The 19,367-nt window shown below is 38.9% G+C and overlaps 1 protein-coding gene across 5 annotated transcripts in view; it reads right to left on the bottom strand.

Moving 5' to 3' along the window:
- STRBP (spermatid perinuclear RNA binding protein) overlaps positions 1-19,367 on the bottom strand; it is a 133,510-nt gene that overhangs the window by 14,875 nt on the left and 99,268 nt on the right. For 3 of the 5 annotated variants that reach the window (XR_014796433.1, XR_014796434.1, XM_084899966.1), the window contains 5 exons: positions 14,563-14,721; positions 10,772-10,906; positions 10,455-10,595; positions 7,306-7,429; positions 3,165-3,209 (listed from right to left, as the gene is read on the bottom strand). Coding sequence is in view for 3 of the 5 variants with exons in the window: in XM_084899966.1 (XP_084756092.1) it covers positions 3,165-3,209; positions 7,306-7,429; positions 10,455-10,595; positions 10,772-10,906; positions 14,563-14,721 (604 nt within the window). In the remaining 2 variants the exon portion in view is untranslated. Of the gene's footprint in view, positions 1-48; positions 667-3,164; positions 3,210-7,305; positions 7,430-10,454; positions 10,596-10,771; positions 10,907-14,562; positions 14,722-19,367 lie in introns of those variants that run through there. The other 2 variants (XM_084899964.1, XM_084899965.1) reach the window with 1 other exon arrangement.

Here is a 19,367-nt window from a genome sequence, read left to right as displayed (position 1 = left end):
TTATAATTTTATACCAAAACATATAAAAAATAATAAGCTAAAACAATATTCAAACCCATATTTTATTGGCTTTAATTACACACTTCAATATTTACAAGGTAAAATGAAAAGTCTATTGTATTAAAAAAATTACTACAGCCCAACTTAAAGTGCTCGGGGGCAGATACATGTCAATCAGCTAGAATCAGTGGCTATGTCAGGAACCAGGCAGTACTCTGGGGTACAACAAAGCAGTTTATTTGTGATCAGTGTTTGAGACTATACATCCTTCACAAATTTAATTTTACATAATCTGATACTCTTCTTAAACTTTGAACTGCTAGACTTATTTCCCTACAACAGAAGGGCTGGTATAAGTTATTTTCCAGAAATGAGGTACCGTTTCACAGAACTAGTTTCTTTTTTTGTTTGTTTTCAAGTTTTAGAGAACTAAATTTGCATTTGTTAAAATCAAAAAGTAGGAAAGATGTTCTTTACAAATAATTTTGATCAAGTATGTGTTCAAAGAAAGCAGGATAAAAAGGCTTTGTTTCTAACATTCTGTATCGTACTGTATTGTTGTTCAATAGGAATTAGCTTCTGTCATTTGCTAAAAGAATGAGTAGTGGGGAACAGGATATGTTGGGAATTTCATAACGGGTAACAGAACCATTCTCTTGGGTAAACCTACAGAGAAAAGAAACGGAAAGGACTCCAAATAAGTTTGATAATCCAATAAAAGTTCCAGGTTAAAAAAATCTTACAATTATCATCATTAACCTTTTCCAGATTAGTCAGTCAACATGCACCATTTTGGAAGAGGCCCACAAATTAAATTGCTTTAATATTTTGATAATATTTTCCACTCCAAATTAAGATGGCTAAGTCACAGGAAGAATAATATTCAGAAGGCGATTTCATGAATGAACTGCCATGAATGCTAAAGATCAAAGGCAATGCCACTGATTAATATTCTAAAGTGATTCTAAAAATCCATATTGGTTCTCCATTTGGCAAATCACATTTTATAGGAGAAACACGGATTGTCAACATTCAAAGCACATTATTCTCTGCAGGCCTGAGGTCCCAGAAAGACAGCTCCAAGTGGAGTTGGAACAAGGGGCTTTAGCTTGTTCATGGCTATTGCCAATATTGGCATGGCAAATCTGGAAAGATTAATAATTGCTTTCTTAATTTTATAATTAATGAGTTCTTGTGGCCTCACAAACTTCTGCATACTCAAGCATGATTTGAAATCTGCTCCTATTTCTATGCTAATCTTTAACCGATGGAGAAATCACAAAGCAGCAACAGCAGGTATTCAAGAGCACCAGATGATCAGAGGGAAATTACCCCACATGCAACAGCTTTACAAAGGCCAAAAGACATTTTTACCTTACAGCCAAAATAAAGCATCATTTTTAGTAGGTTGGCATAACAGTAACATTTAAAAACAAATCTTTTATGTGAAAAATGGGGGCATCAAATTTCACCAGCTTTGGAAGTCAGTTATATGGCACATGGAGGAGAAGAGCCTTCTGCAGTGGGGCTCAGATGCCACAGGATGAAAGTATAATGTTAGAGAAAGGGGAGGAACGAGAAAGAAAAATTAAAAATACTGAGGAAAAATGTGAATGCAGCTTAGAGCCTAGATATAAAAGTGTTTTAAAGGGAAAAACAGAGCTATAGCAAATCTTACAAAGAATGTGAGACTGAGACTAAAAGAAAGACAACAGAAGGAGACCTGCCCTAGGAGGCAGCTGCTCTGTGGCTCAGACACGTTACAGTGAGGCTTGTATCAGACGTGTCCAATACACTGGGCAGACCCGACTCACAGGAAGAGGGCAGTAGTCAGGATATCCAGAATCAAAAGGAGCTGGACAGTTTGACTTCAGAAGCAATTCTGGGTGAAAGCACTCTCTTAAATGAATCTCCACTTCCTTCTCACCCCGATCTGAGGACAAGGGAATCTGGGTGAGCCTTGACCCAACCAGAGTGTGCCAGAGGGGACACTCAGGTAAAGGGAGTAACTCCAGACTCTGCACTTGGCCTTGGAGAAACTCACCCCACACATTTGACCCTTGCAGCTTCTGCACATCTTTCCAGGATATAATTGTCTACCTTAATGGGGAAAGAGGTCAAATTGTTCACTTTCTACTTATTTCCAGTTATGAAACAGATGAAGCTTCAATTTATCAGTCTTAAGGACCCATAATTTTCCTCCAAACAAAAATGGAAAAGCTGATGCATGAAGAGAGAAAGTATAATGAAAGGCCTTGGGGCTCATGGAGAGGACAAAAGCCCAAGCAGCCGTACACTCGGGTCTTCCCCATTCGTGAAGGTGCGTGCCCAGCAGGGGCTGCACAGAGACACACACTCACACACGCTCTCTCACAAGCACACACACTTGCTCCTTTCTTCTCTCAATGACAAACAGCCTGCAGGTGGCTGATTCTAGAACATGTAGCACCTGAGTTAGGAAAAATGTCTAAGAGCATATCACTGACTCCAAACCTATTGCCTCCATTGCCACATAAACCTCATTCAAAAGTTATCCAAAGGGCCACTGAGGTTCACTTCTGCATTTGCTTTTACTTTTTATTTTTGGAGGGAGAGGGGACACTCCTGGGATTTTCTGACTTGTACTACAGACATTCTGCAGCAAACACATAAGTAACACTGCTGGTGACGCCCATCACCTCTCTAGGACCTGTTGACTCCACCTCTAAAGCAGGTTTGGAAAGAGATGATGGCTACAAATTTGAAGTGAGCAGTTTCTATCCCTAACTTCAATCACCCACAGTTCAGTTTCCAACCAGAAACTTAAGTATAGCTACATAACTGGCAGGCAGCCAAGCTAGAAACTGCATATGGCCCTTCAGTAGCCTTTGAATGGAGTATAAGTTGGCTGTAAGAACTACTTAAAATACTTAATTTCAGTATGGTCAGAAACAGGCAATTAGAAACAAGCAGTCCTTCAATCAGGCAAAGCGAGAGAAGAGCAACTCCAACCAAACCCAGAACCACAAGGTTGTGGCATTTTCAAAGGGAATTTAAGTTGGGTCACTAGAATGAATAGGTCTGAGATCCTCTAATTCATTGAAAGAAACCCTAGATACAAACTGTGCTTGGGATTGCTGTGACAGAGTCGCTAATAGGAGAAACCAGTAAGATGGTGTACATACCATAGGCAGGGGCAGCTGTGCTGTAGCCATATGGTGTTCCATAGCCTGGTGCAAAGAAGAGAGAGCAGATCAGTCCAGGACAAAGGGCAGCTGGTACCGGTCCAATTCACAAGTACCAGTGGGCCCAGCTTTGTGGGCTCTGAGGACTTCATCCAGATGCTGGGTGGATGAGGACCATTCTCAGACAGGCTCTTGTCTACCGATCCCTTCAGGCCTGCTGAGAGTGGAAACTTTCTACGTGGTCCACAGGCTCCCCTGACCCTCCAGCGCTATGCTTACCACCCTACTACAATTGTCATCTCGTTGTCTGTGTTTCCCAAGGGAGAGGCAGACACGCTGCATCGCCTGAATCTAGCAGAATGTAGTAACCACTGGCTAAATATAGTATGTTGAACAAAGGAATACTCAGAACTACTCAAGTGACCAATTTCTCAGAGCTGGAAAACAGACCTCTTCAAGTCTCTTTCCAGAAAGCAAGTGACAGAGCAGGCTGGAGCCTCAACTGCCATTAAGGAGGGCACACAGGTCAGGCTGTGGGCTTGACGGCAAAGTCCGTATCTTGCTGCTCTCTGAATTCCTGGCCCCAGTACAGGGTCTCTCAGTAAATAGTGGTGCAATTGACATTAACATCTGGTGCCTATGAGAAAAGGCTCATATTGTCAATAAAAACAAATACAAAGAATACAGAAGATTTTGAACCAGTTAGTTCTGGCACAAGTTTCTTATATGTTCTTAGACATATAATTCTTAGTTGCCGTTTTCTCATCTTTAAAATGAAAAACATTCCAAGCTACTTTTTAGTGTTGTAGGGATTAGAAACAGAAGCTACAATCTTTAATTTTTCAGTAAAACAACTTTAAAAAATATAAATACTAAATCACTTGGGGAAGTTTCTAGGAAAAAACTGTTTCTAAAATAGGACAAGGGCATGGAAGGTACATGCCCTTCACAATTTACCCACAACAAAGCGAGCACTTTTACATTACAACCCCTCTGTCTGCTACGCTAATGACCAGCTGCAACTCGTCATTTAGATCAGGACCAAACATCACCTCCTCTCTGAAGTCTCCCACTCCTTTCCCGCTCATGCTACAGCTTGCATCGCATTGCATGGTGTTTACTCAATGTCTGGTCCTCCTCCCACCTGACCCCAAGCATTCACTAGGGCAGACATTAAGTCTTGGTCGTCTTTGAATAACCAAATCTCCTGTTTGAGACAAAACACTCAAATGTGCACTGAACAAGTACTACACTGCTTTTAGGGACTAATTGAAACATTTCCTGAAAGATACATTTTTTTCACTTTTTAGTCTATACTTCAGTCATATAAAACTAGGGATAGTACAACACAGTCTCAATTTTAATCTCTGATGCTCAATTGTTATTTTAAGTGGACATAATAAGCAGTAGGAACAATATCAGAGGTCAAAAGAGAAATTAATGCTTTAAAAAGTGCGTTGTGCATGAAATCCAGGAAAAGGCAGCTGTTTGGCTAAGACTATAGTTTCAAGGGTTTTACCAAGACCTCCTTAGAGAGAAATGAGGATATATTGCTAAGCTGGCCACTGAGCAAACCATTGGGGCTCTAATCCTGATTTCACCTCTCACTAGCAAGGTGACTTTGAATTGTACCTGTTATTTAACCTCTCTGCACCTCATAGTCTACTTCAGTAATTGAGTTGGCAGTGAAATGTAATTAAATAATATTCGTAAAAATACTAACTACAGTCCCTGCTGCACAGCATGTACTCCACAAATGGCATATCACCCATTCATACTTAAACCAACCTCATTTGAATCTTCTCTAGGCTAAGAGAACTTCATTTTTAAAAACTTCAGGAGACTGGCCTTTCACAGAGGTCAATGTGATGACAAGTTGCTACAGAGCAGACACACCTGGCAACAGACCTAAGATTATTGCCACTAGACAGACGATGGCTACTTACCGCTCAAACAGGAGGCAAATGTTCAAGACTAAGCAACCATAGACACAAATAGATCGAGTCCCAACGGAACATGTAACCAAAGGTAAGAAAGCTAATCTCAATAATTTGCCTATTGTTGTGAAGTGAAAGTTGCTTCCTTTCAACAATGCATTAAATAAGGCAAAAAATTTCAGTTGAAATAGCGAGATGCACAGAAGAATGCCTTAATTTGTACAGAGATTGTACCAAACTATGACTATCCTTTCTCCCATGTCCCTAACATGCATCTTTCAGTGTTCTCCGTCTCTTTGAATGGCACAATTATCCAGTCTAATTCCTTCAGCTTAAAATCCTAGGAGATATCCTGGAAATTCATTCTTTTTCATTCTTCATTTTAAATCCATGAATCCATCAACCTATTCACTTCCTGCCACCCATTTACTTCCTTATACACACTAGAGACATTCCCATTGTTTCTTGCCTGGGCTACTAGTTTATAAAAACCTTAACTTGTCTTGTCATGCCCGCTTCTGTTCCTACAATATTCTTCACACAATAGAATGACCTGGAAAAAGAAAATCTGATCTTGTCATTTCACTTCTTAGAATCCTTCACGACACACCACTGCACTTAGGATTCTAAGAACAGATTCCAAACCACTGAGTCCAGGGCTGGGCCTGAGCATTCAGCCTTAGCTCAACTCACTCCCCACCCCAAGAATCTCCACATTACATCCTGACCTTTCCAAACCTTCAACTGAGCCAAGTTCCCTACCACCAGGACCACAAGGTCTCTGCACATGCTTTCTTCTGTGTGAAACTTCCACCTCACACTCCTCCCCAAGTTAACTCCTCCTCATTCTTCAAAGCTCAGTTCAAGTGTTACTTCTTCCAGGAAGGCTTCAGGGACCCAATAGACTAGAGCAGTTTTCTATTACATCCTCTTATAGCATCATGCCTTTCTCTGTCATCGAATCATCTGTCTATAACAGTGACTATTTGATTAGTTATGCCTCACCTTTAGAGTAACTGAACTATTGTGTATATGACAAATATCTGAGCTATGCCCCTACTGGGATCAACTTCTAGAAGGTAGAATTGCCAAATTCAATTATCCATACAACTTCCCAAATAATCTATTCCAATTCTTTCTTCAGAAAAAACCACCATCTATGTAAACTTAAAAAATGACTGCATAAAAAACACCCTATCTTTATGACAATTTCATCTTGAGCAACAACTACAAGCAGTTTACGTGTCAAGTTAAAAGTTCCATACTTTCAATATTGCAGAGAACTTGATTTTAATGGAACATGTGTATCTACCATTAAAATGACATATGGTTTAGAACAGGCAAGGAGATGGCACTTTTATCCTCTCTCTCAAGCCATGTGGTAAAATGGGAAAGAGAAACTTTGGAATTACAAACATCTATATTCAACTCTTTGCTTCACCTTATCTCCCTGAATCTACTTTCCTCATCTGGAAAATGGAAATAATTTCCATGTGAGGAAACATGCGAAGATTAGAAACAACTAAGTGAAACCCCTTATATGAAAGTATCTGGTGCCCTGGTTGGGTAGCTTAGTTGATTAGAGCGTAAACCACGGTTGCGAGTTCGATCCCCATTCAGAGCGCACACAAGAATCAACCAATAAATGCATAAATAACTGGAACAACAAATTAATGTTTTTCTCCATCCCCCTTCCTTTCTGTCTCTAAAATCAATCAATAAAAAAAAAATTTTTTTTTAAGTATCTGGTATATAGTAAGCTCTGGGTAAGTTCCCCTTTTTCTCTTTCTGTGTTTCTTTAGTCTGTGATGGTTCCCAAACATAGAGTTAAGGAAATGCTAATAGTGCCCAGGCTTCACTTCAATAAACCTCTTAGCAGTTATTTTTCTGTCTTCTGTATCCCACTGAATGCACTCTGCTCCTCAGTCTGTGCTACATCTTTTAGCTTCCTCATTGTCAACAAAACATCCCTTCAACTATATGTAACACTGCTCATCTGCCACTTCCCTCCAGGAAGCCTCTACTCACTCGGCAGATTCCGTGAGAAAACCTGTGACATTCTGTAGATTCTCCTTCCAATTTCTGTACACGCCCATCCTGCACCCATATTGTATTTCCAGAGACCATGTATAATCCTAGAAAATTAAGAGATGCCATTCCTCTTTGGCCTGAAAAAGGAGGCAGATCTACGGATGGTACTGTACCTGGAGCTATGTAGCCAGGAGCAGCTGCAGCCCCAACGAAAGCTCCCCTTGTTAGAGTTCCTCTTCCTCTGCCCCGAACAGCCTGGACTGCTGCAGACACGGCTGTATTCACAATGCCCTTTGCCTGTTAAAAATAACACATTGTTATTACTGAGATAAATAAAAACTATTATCCTACTATTTCTTAATAATGTATACCCTCTGAGAAACTTGAGCCTATATATGACAGTCAGTGTATCGCCTATGACCTTAAGCCTTCACTTTATCATCTGTAGAATGAAAATGACACCTACCTTACAGACTTATTCTAGGTAATATGCTAAGTACATAAGAATATGCAAATAACTTCTTTTTACTTAAGGGCTACCCAAAAAGAGTTCATTTTCTACATACAAATTTCAGTATCAAATTACATTCAAATTCCGCTGAGGCCAGACTAGAGTAATTATAGACACTTGATCGAAATTCACTGACTTCTCCGGATAGACATAAAAAACACTGCAACAACAAATCACCTAGAACAAGCTGCAAACCGGAATGGAGTTTTTGTAAAAAAGGACTATGATAGGAAGACAAAAGATGTGGATGCCAGTTTCTGCTCTAAGTTACTAATACCTCAGGAAGGTCATATGATTTCCTTGAGCCTGTCTCTTCTGTTGTGGGTATGTGCATGCACGCACCAATCAGTAAATAAATAATGCACGCATATATGCATACATACATACATACCAACTCTAAAATCCTTTCTTGCTCTAAAATGTCTTAGAATCTGTCAAAACCGGTTTGGCTCAGTGGATAGAGCATTGGCCTGTGGACTGAAGGGTCCCGGGTTCGATTCCGGTCAAGGGCATGTACCTTGGTTGCGGGCATATCCCCAGTGGGGGGTGTGCAAGAGGCAGCTGATGGATGACTCTCTCTCATCGATATTTCTAGCTCTCTATCTCTCTCCCTTCCTCTCTGTACAAAATCAATAAAATATATTTAAAAAAATAAATAAATAAAATGTCTTAGAATCTGGTAAAGTCCCATAATCTCTCTCTAGGGGAGTTGCCCCAGTAATAGTAAAATAATACCCATTTTGCTCTCCTTACTTCAGAGTACAAAGAGCAGTTTCGAATTAAGATATAAAACCCTGAAAAGTTGACTAAATCAAGCAGTAACAGCACACAGGGCTGCTAAAACATCCCATTCCAAGACTAAAATTTTTTTAAAAAATCAAGGATATCTAGATTTAAGTTAAATACTATACTTATTTTGTAGTGAAATAATGCAACAAAAACTCAAGCTAGAAACTACTAATATACCCTACTATTGTACAAACAAGGAAGGGGGAAGAGGGCAGAGCCTCAAAGCTCACTGTATGATAAAGCCAACAGTATCTCAGAGCACACAACATTTATCTCACATGGAAATACCACTATCTTCTCCTCTTAGATCAGCCTCTACTGCTAATATAACTGGGCAGAGGCAGTTTCAAGGTTTAATATATCATGCACAGAGAACTTTTTCTTTTTGGCTGAAAAAAAAAAAAAAATCACCCCACACATCCAAAACAGACTGCTTCTTGGCTGTCAAACACATTGAACACAGGAGGTTTATAGCTTCTAGGATGGAAAACTTCTAAAAATGAGTGAACTTCAAGCAAACTTTTTTTTTTTTTTTTAACACAGCTTATTCAAAAGTAGTCAGGAAGCAACAATCTGGCAATAGCAGAGTGACCTCACACAAATTAAGCTCATTTCTACTATTCAATAGAACTAAAGTTACCTTAAAAGTCTCTACAAGTAGGCTTTTAAACACAAAAATAAACTGGCCAATTACAAGATGTAAGTCATAGGAAAATGACACCAAAATAGACAAGGTAACAATTATCTTTCTCCAAATTTAAAACATATTCTAGAAGATTTAGGAAAAGAAAATTCATATTCTCTCTACATGTCTTCCTCTGCAATTTAAACTTTATTTTTATTTAATCTCAGTAAAAGTTAGTATTACTTGTTTATATTTTGAATCCTAAGATTTAAGCAATTTATTATAGTAAATAAAAGAAGTTGTACACAAAACAAGTTTTTAAGATATGTTGCTACACACGTATCTTAATTTCTTGGTATCCTGTTTACTCATCAATAAAATGAGATCAATTCTACCCTCCTATAATAGACCGAGCATATGTAAAAGAAACTGTTTAACACACAATATTAAATAACCCAAGTTTCCTTCTATTAATATAAGTATTTTAATTGCTTTTTTCCTATCACATAATATATTCAGATATTATTGCACAGTACCCTCCATGAAGGAGAGACTGTGCCATATTTATTTCTGTATCTTTTTCCCTCACAACCATCCACATGTTATGTCTAGAAAATATTTTTTAATGCATTAAAAAAATGATCAGAAGAAACTGTTATCCAAAAGCATGGAATTAGGAGGCCATCTTTTCCAAATACCTTGGTTAAATCCAGGCCTTTGCAGCACTGACATTCCCAATCAACAGAAGAAGCAACACAGGGTCAAGTTCTACTATGCCATCTCCAACAGAAAGCCCAAAATAAATGCTGCAAAAATTCAAAACTGGAGGAAATGGAAGAGCATCTGCAGACCGGTGAAAGTAAGCCCAAGTTATCTTGGCAGCTTCCCTACACCAGACAAATGCTAACATCTCATGCAAGTCCAAATCCCTCAACACTGCACCTCATCAAAAGAGCCCTGAAACCCCTAAATAATGCTAACATTCTCTTTTCAATATATAATTTACCTAGGGCAACCACAGAACAGGGACCCACTGACACATTTATATTATTAACGACCTAACCCAGTGGTCGGTCAACAGAGCCAAATATCAACAGTACAACGATTGAAATTTCTTTTGAGAGCCAAATTTTTTAAACTTAAACTTCTTCTAATGCCACTTCTTCAAAATAGACTTGCCCAGGCCATGGTATTTTGTGGAAGAGCCACACTCAAGAGGCCAAAGAGCTGCATGTGGCTTGCGAGCCACAGTTTGCCCACCATGGACCTAACCCAAATAAAAGATTACTAAATCCAAGAAAAACAAATAGTTTTTAAAAAGCTAATGTGGCACAAAAACAGAAAAGGAAACTTAATTCTGGTAATATTTCTCAAAGTTATTAATGCTCAACTCATACCTGAGGGATAATCTTCTTTTTCTTATTATTTGCTGCATTGGGTCCAGAAAACAGCTTCTCCAGGGCAGCTAATGCTGCACTCGCCTTTGCCACTTTCTTATTTGGACCTGCACCTCTGAATTTCTGTCCGTCTACTTCTACCTAAAATCAAGAACGACACTCCGCAGTTAGCCCATGCAATTCCTCTATGTAGTTCAATTTAAATGGATCATAACACAGAAAACACCAAAAGTCAAATAGTGCAGCAAGAATAGACTCAGACTAAAATTTATTGATATCTGAGGGCAAAACAGGTTGGCTTGCATCTAGGTACACACCTCCATCACAAAGCGCTTGTCATGGCTTCCACCAGTCTCTGAGATGAGTTCATACTTCAGACCTCTTCTTTTTTCATTGAGCTCCATGACAGGATTTTTGCCACTTGCTGTGAGGATAGGGCCCTGAGTTCTTACCTAAAAGGAAGTACAAGCAAGCAAGATTTCAAAGTATGAAATTTCTTATTATACAATTATACTTTGTCTCTGTTGAAAAAGAGGCTCAAAATTGTATTTTAAAGCATTTAGGAGCTAGTGCATGAGCACCTCCATATACAAATGACAAAGTATCTATAAAGGTATGAAAAGGAATAAATGTCCCAGGCAGCCAGCCAGTCATCTGAACACCCTGCCTTTGAAGCAGGGCTGTCCCAATAGATTAGTATTCAAGAGGAATGTAGTCCTGCCATTACATAGTGCTCTCGGGTCTGATCTGTGGTTGTGGTGTTCGTGGTCTAAGAATAATAATCTAAAGGACTAACAAAATGGATACAACTGTTGAGATTCAAGTGAGTGTTCACTGTATTTTTTTCATTAGGATTAGGAAAAAATAACTCAATTTAGGAGGTAGGAAGAAAATGCCCATTCAACCTTGCAGTATCTCTAAAGAGATTTAAGGGCACCTAAGGTAAAACAAAACAAAACAAAACAAAACAAAACAAAACAAAACAGTGGGCTATAAACGATGGATTCTGAAATTTTAAAATAACAATAAAAGTTGTCATTCCCCTGTCCCCAAGGAGCTATAGTGCAGTGGAAGGGACAGATATAATCGCTGTAAAACAATGTATATTACAGAACAGATGTAAGTTCAGGAAACACAATAGAAGGACTCACTTTCTAGGGCCATCAGGATAATTTCCCTGAAGTGACAATGTGAACCCACCCATAAAAGGGAGCTAAGTGCCAGACCATCCTAAGGAGGAATCAGAGAAGGGCATTCTGGACAGAAGAAACGGCAGGAGGTTCAGTTGAGCTGAATGAAGGGGTGAGAAGAATAATGCAGAACCTCACACTGCAAACACCCCTACTGGAGCCAGATCATAATCACTGTGTATCAGGCCGCAGGCTTTGCCTATATCATGGATAATGGAAAGACTGAAAGACCTTCATCTGGGAAAGTTCATAATTAGATGTAGGCTGTAAAAATTTACTCTAGGAGTGATAGAAAAAACTGACTTTAAAAAAAGGTAAGAGTCATGGGAAGAAAAGTAATTCTCATAAGAGTGTGAAGGCTCAAATGGAGAAGTTAGCACCAAAAGTAAAACAAACCGCAAAATACAGTTATGATTTTGAGGAAGACCCAAAGATTGAGGACTTTTTAAGGTTAGAGATCATGTCTATAACTCCACCACAGTAACTGCTCAAGAAATGCTGGAAAAGAAATGAATGCCCAAAAGAATTATTATGTATATAAACCTAATGGACAGCAAGATTCTCGCTGATTTGGTAAGTGGTTGATGCTGTAGAAGTGAAACATTGAACTCTTTTTAAAGACAAGCTCAATAAACATTTCTGGCCTTTTGTAATAAATATGACTTTTTGAAGAGCTTTTATAATCCACATTTCCAGTCTCCAGCTTTAAAAGGTAATCCTTTTTTAAAAACTAGTCTATGGTAATCTCTCTCTGCTTCCCAAATCTGAAATCACTTTTATAAAAACAAGTCAAGATATAAAAATATTTGCATTCTAATCAGTTACTCCTACTTCAATGAAGAATAGGGCTTTGTGTCGCCCCCCATTATTACATCACCCAGAAACAAAGCAGTGATGTATTCACTACCAAAAGCTCCATACACTCGTGACTGCCATTAGTGCAGCCACACTGCCCTCTTCCTTCCCAGTTCCCTCCAAACTTAAAGGTCTGAGCCTCATAATTAACGACCTCTTTCTCTCCTTACAATTTCTAAGACTGCCAGCAAAACATCTTGCTCTGGCCCTAACAGGTTTGGCTCAGTGGAGAGAGCATCAGCCTGAAGACTGAAGGGTCCCAGGTTCAATTCCAGTCAAGGCCATGTACCTTGGTTGTGGGCACATCCCCAGTAGGCAGTGTGCAGGAGGCAGCAATTTGATGTTTCTCTCTCATCGATGTTTCTAACATTCTATTCCTCTCCCTTACTCTCCGTAAAAAATCAATGAAATATATTAAAAAACAAAAAACCCATCTTGCTCTGCCTATGACTACCACTTGTGAATGACTGACTGGTCCTCTCAGAAGCCAGGACCCATGTTTACTGTCCTCCACATCACACAGAGAGTCAGGCATGGTTTTTTACAGGCTTCAGTCCCCATCAGGCCCCTCCTCACTGGCCCATCTGGTACTTCTAAACATTTCCTTTCACAACTCCTTTATACCTACTAGTCCTCTGACCTAGAATGCCTTCTATCTCTTCCCTAAAAAGCCCTACACATTATCTAAAACCTAGCTCACATTTTACTCCCTTTATTTCACATGTGTAAGTTTCAATCATTTCCTATTTGGAGATTTTATATTATATTCATTTTGCAATCACAGAGCTTTATCACATTACAGTGTAATTAGTTATAAACACGTCTTTTGACCTTCTAACCTAAGGGCATCTTGAGGCTCTGGAAACATTTCTTCAGCAACTGTAGTAAGCAGGTACTCCTTAATAAATACGCAGTCATAGAAATGACCAATTTTAAATGATAATGTAAGCTATTGCTGTTATTTGAAAGCCAATTTTCCTTATGAATTCCCAAATATGCTGTGAATATATTGCTTGGATTCTGTCCCATTCTGGTGTCTGTGGTCATAAGCTCATAGGCCAGGACTTTCCCAGAGTCTGAGGAACATAGTAGGTCAAGCTATATGTCTTTCTCAGAGTGAGTCCAACTCAATGATGACCCACTGCTCTCAGCTTAGCACAACTTCAAATAATCCTAAATTTCTTCCACTAGATCTTCTGTTTCTTTGCTCTACAGTTATTGTTAATATACTTGTGAAATGCAGCAAAAGGGAAATGCTAGTTAAATATGTTGTACAGTACACAGTACATGTACAGATTTTTTTTTTAAAATCCTCACCTGAGGATATGTTTATACTGATTTTTTTTTTTTTTTTCAGAGAGAGAGAGGAAAGGAGAGAAAGAGAGAAAGAAACATGATTGTATGAGAGAAACATCTAATGGCTGTTTCCTGTATGTGCCCCCATGGGGGATGGAACCTGAAACTCAGACTCTGCCTGACCAGGATCCAACCAGTAAGCTTTGATGCACGGGACAATGCTACCACCATCTGAGCCAAACCAGCCAGGGCCTTTTACAAATATTTTAAGAATTAAGAGGGAAAAACAAGATGTAAAACTGTATAAAAATACCCTCACAAAAATACTTAGAGAGCCATGGCCAGTGTTACTCAATGATTAGTGCCAGCCTGTGCAGCAAAGGGTTGAGGGTTCAATTCCTGGGCAAGGGCATGTACCTGGGTTGCAGGTTAAATGCCCTGCCCAGCTGGGATGCGTGTGTTAGGCAACTAATTCATTTGTCTGTCTCATATCAATATTTCTCTCTCACATTGATGTTTCTCTTTCTGTCTCCCCCTCCTCCCTCCGCACTTAAAAAGAAAAGAAAAAATACCAAGTGAGAATTAAAATGAAAATAAAAATTATTAAAAAAAAAGGCTGGATGAAAATAAACTAAAATATTAATAATACTTGCCTTTGGAATATATCCATTTATATATACTTTTGCTTTTTATTTATATTTTTCCATAGCTCTCAAGTTTTCTATAATGAATATTTTTTTTCTAAGGAAAATAATGTATACATATACCTCTAAGGTACTGGAGGTTTCAGTTGTAGAATTTCCAGTATTATTGCTTGAATTTGAAGACACTGTTTCATTTTTGCTTTCATTATCTGATTTTTCATCGGAACTCATACATTCAATATCTGCATCAAACCCTGTTGGGTATCCCATTGCCTGCAATACCTGTACAAATTACATTAAGATTCAGTGTTATTCAAACAACAGAAACCACAAATAATAGATGAAATATTAAAGACAACAATTTCAAATCCACAACATTTGAACCTATTATCTACCTTGTAGGAAGAGCAAGATGGTACTATATGTGTATACAAATCTTTGGTTTCACCTACCAGGATATCACCATAAAAATGAAAAAAGCCTCCACAGAGTAATTAGATTTAAATAAAGGATGATGGAAATGAAAACCTGAGGTTGCTCATGGTTCATTTAACTTAGAGGTAAGAGATAAGAGAAAATAGCCAAGTTCAACCAATGAGGTGAGGAGAGAAGTAAAACTGTACATTGGACTAGAAAGGAAAAGACAGGAGGGTCTAATCCTGTATTTCCCCTCTGGTTCTCAATTTTCCGATACAAGACTAGAAGACTCTAAATTCTATGATTCGACCCATTAGGAGAAATTAGCACAAAAAGGCCATCAAGAAGCTTTCTTTACCTTGAAATCAATTTTCCAGTCAATTACAAAATAACATCTGAAGCTTTCTCCTATTGGCCTCTTTGCTTTTAACTAAAACCATAAGTCAGACCTGAGACCTCAGTCTTTAGGTTTAGTCTCTGTAAGAAGTGAACCAGGAACAATTTCAGGTTTCCCTTCCTCACAAGAACTGGTTATGGCTTGGCTTCCTCCAATGTCCATTCTTTTATAGTTCCAGTCAAGCCTGGAATTTCTTATCTTTCATAAAATAAGGTTTTCAGAGCCCTCTGTGTTTTTGCGCGCGCACGCACACACACACACACACACACACACACACACACACACACACGCCTTTTAAAACCTCCTTCAAGATGACACTGCTTTTCAGTTTACAAGAGAAATACGTTCACCAGGACTTGTATAAGCCTCTTTTAAACAGGTTTATATTGGACTGTCTGTTACTAATTTATAGGTTTATATCAGAAAATAGAGAGGTTCCTAAAAATCCCCCTGTATTTGTTTTACTTTTTGACTAATGTTTTAAGTTGCTGTACTGTAAAAGCACATTATATTTCTTTACAATCCCAGCTATACATAGCAGGTCTCTCTCAAAAAAAAAAAAACTATTCTGAAAACTGATTAGAGGATGCCAGGGGGTAGAGACGTGGCAAGGGAGATCCATTACTATGGGACATCAGAGGACTTTTGGGCGAGAGAAAATATTTTATATCTTGACAGAGGTGGTGGTTACATGATTATAAACCATAATATCAATAAATAATTAACTTTCCTGCAAATAAATAACTCAATTAAGTTGGCTTTAAAAAGATCATAAATAAAAATAAACGATTCTGATAATCACACAAATGACCAGCCAGGCAGCCCAGCCTTTATAAGCAATGCCAACTTCTATGACGGATTACCCATATAAATAAGGTAGTATCACTCTAAACAAAAAAACAAAACAAAAAAAAGAGCATAAGAACTCTTTATAAAGAGAACTTGAAATTAATTTACCCAATTCACATGGAAATTCTGGCATTCTGTTGAACATTTGAAATCACATATAAATTGCTTGTATTAATTGGGAATAAAGCCATAATCCCCCGCCCCCCCCCCTTTTTTTTTTAACATCTTGAGTTCTATAAGTAGTCAGGTAGCCCTTGACACTGAGCACACACTCAAATTATATGGTTACAACCTCATCAATCCACTGAGTCCTGCAAATGAATATATTCTTCCTGAGAAATCACATCCCTGAGAGAACAGTTACTAGCCTGGAATTAACACTAGCTAACAAGCTGCAAGTCAAAAGCCAGAGTCAGTCACAAGTAAATTTGACCTGTTCATTCCAATAAAAACTAGATAGACATATGCAGTTTCGCCCCATTTAAAACAGGTAGTTAAAATAGCCTCATGTAAATTACTTAGCAAGTCTCTGCCCTTTCTCACATATCAAATTCATTTACTTACCTCTTATTATAGCAACTTATTTCAATACATTCATAAATTGTTTATATAACTAATAGATAATACCAAGGGATACAGAATACTTGCAATGCAGCTCAACTGACTAAATTTTCAAGTTAAGTAATTTTCTATGAATACAAAATTCAAAGATGATTAACTGGTATATGCTATAAAAGTAAACAAAAAAGTGAAGTCTTCAGACTTCTGGAATGACAGTTTGTTTGAAATGAAAATTAAGGCTAAAAATTTGCCTTAATTACATGAGGCTAAAAATTTGACTTAATTACATGAGGCTAAAAATTTGCTATACCAAAGAAAAGTGGGTTTCAATTGTCTAACTAACAAATCCAACCTAATAAACACATCAAATGAGCTGAAATTCACAAGATGAGTCCTGGAAATAAGGTGACTGGGAAGTCTAGTGTAACCATGCCTTTTTTTTCTCATGATAGGGGGTTAAAACTGAGAAAGATGACACCTTAAAAGACTAGAGACCAAGAGTGAAAACACATAAAAACACATTCTACCCCATGGCTCTCCAGTCAAAACAAAGTCACATTCATGGCTTCTATCTGATAGAGATCTGATAGCTCCAAGAACCTCTCCAAAGAGTCTTAACTTTGTGTCCCCTTCTAACTGATCTTTTTTCCAATGAATAAGATTCTTTCCATGAAATATGGCTGCTTTTGTCCCTACAGGTGTTATTTGTGAGGGATTCTAAGAAGAAATAACTGGAAGAGGAAAGGGAAGATTGACCACTGTAGGCTGCCTGTTGTTGAGCAGCCAGGCTCTTGAGGCAGAAACTGATTTCTTCTTTTTTGATTCTATGGTGTTATTTGTCTTAACAGGTACAGAACCCTACTAAGCTTATTAAGAAATGCAAGGATTTTCATCAAGTGGAACCTACTTTCACAAATATATACCCGACATTAAAAGAAATCTCAATACATATTTAATTAGTAGATCATTCAAATGGGTTTCTTCTTGACCGGGTAATTCTACCTGTAAGATACATCTTAAAGGATAATCATACTAGTTCAAAAAGATGTAAAGTAATCAAAAGAAAGCATATGTACACTAATAAAAGAGAAATATGTAAATTGACCATCACTTTGCAATGCCCACCAGCCAATTAGGAATGAGTATGCAAATTAGTGGGACAAAGATGGCGGCAGCCATGGAGCCAGCCAGAGCAGGCTTGGGTCACTTCTGGCAACAAAAGAAGCCAAGCTTCCAGCCCACCTGGGCCGGCCACCAAAGGAGGGGCCTGTTGGCGGTGGCCATGGAGCAGGCCTGAGTGCAGGAGGCTTGGGTAGCCCTGGCCAGCCACTGAGGGAGGGGTCTGCAAACAACCCTCAGCCTCTCACCCAGGCTGGCCATGCTCCCATGGGGTGAGGGTCCCCGCTGAGGAGCGTGGCCAGCCTGCAAATAGCCAGAAGACCCTCACCCAGGCTGGGCAGGCATCCCAACGGGGACTCCTATCCCATGGGGGCATGGCTGGCCTGCAAACTGCCCCAGCCCCTCTCCCAAGCCGGCACACGTCCTCAGTGGGCACCCACACTCCAATGGGGGCGTGGCCAGCCTGCAAACAACCACAGGCCCCTTGCCAAGCTGCCCCACTCTCCAAGGGAACACCTACCCTGATCCGGGTGTCCCACCTGGACCCAACCTGTGCACCAGGCCTCTATCTATACTAATAAAAGTGTAATATGCTAATTAGACTGGGAGACCTTCCAGGACACCTTCTGGGTGTTCTTCTGGACAAAGCCATGGTGGCGGGGCTGAGGTAGAGGCGGTTAGGAGCCAAGAGTGGACAGCAGTTGTGGGTGATCAGGCTGGTGGAGGGGGTAGGAGGAAGGGAAGATCAAGCTGGTATAGGGGAAGCAGTTGGGGGTGATCAGGCTGGCAGGCAGAATGGTTAGGGGCTATCAGGCAGGCAGTCAGGTGAGCTGTTAGGAGCCAGCAGTCCCAGATTGCCAGAGGGCCTAAACTGGCAGTCAGACATCCCTCGAAGTGTCCTAGATTAGAGAGGGTGCAGGCTGAGCTGAAAGATACTCATCCCCCTATGCATGAATTTTGTGCACCAGGCCACTAGTATATTTAAAAAAGGATTAGTGACATTGCTGTAGAATAGTGGTAATGAAATATTACGCCATCAGTAAAAATGAGAACAATCTTTATGATAACTATAAAAAAAACTCAATATATTGTTAGATGAACAAAGAAAACATGATCCTATTTTAAGTAGATATTTTGTAGTTCCCATCATTCTTTACCTAAAACCCTTGGTGCCGGACTATTTTGAGAATTTATAACTTTTCAGAGGCTAGAAAGCTACTCCAATATATTTACACCATATATTTTCTAAATCTCCAGTGGTATTTCAGGTGCTAAACCATGTTTGGGCAAAGAAATAGATGAAATATTCACATTAAATGGAATAATAAAGACTAAAAATAGCCACACATCAATTCTGGTCAGGTTTTTCCATCAAGTGAATTTGCATCAAATTTAGGAAAGTATTTTTCATTTTTAGTGCTTTTTAGATTTTGAAATTGTAGGGGGAGAGGGAAGGGAGGATTTGGAAAAATACATACCAAAATGTTAATGGTTATTATGAGAACAAATATCATCTAAATCTTGTCATATTGCAAAATGTACCACTCTATTAACTTTATTGAATTGCAATTTGCTATGAAACCTC

The sequence above is a fragment of the Pipistrellus hanaki genome, assembly GCF_964339955.1.
Source record: "Pipistrellus hanaki genome assembly, chromosome: 11".
In the NCBI taxonomy this organism is placed as follows: Eukaryota; Metazoa; Chordata; class Mammalia; order Chiroptera; family Vespertilionidae; genus Pipistrellus; species Pipistrellus hanaki.
Note: the sequence above shows the minus strand (reverse complement) of the source record. Positions and strands in the feature narration are given on the sequence as shown.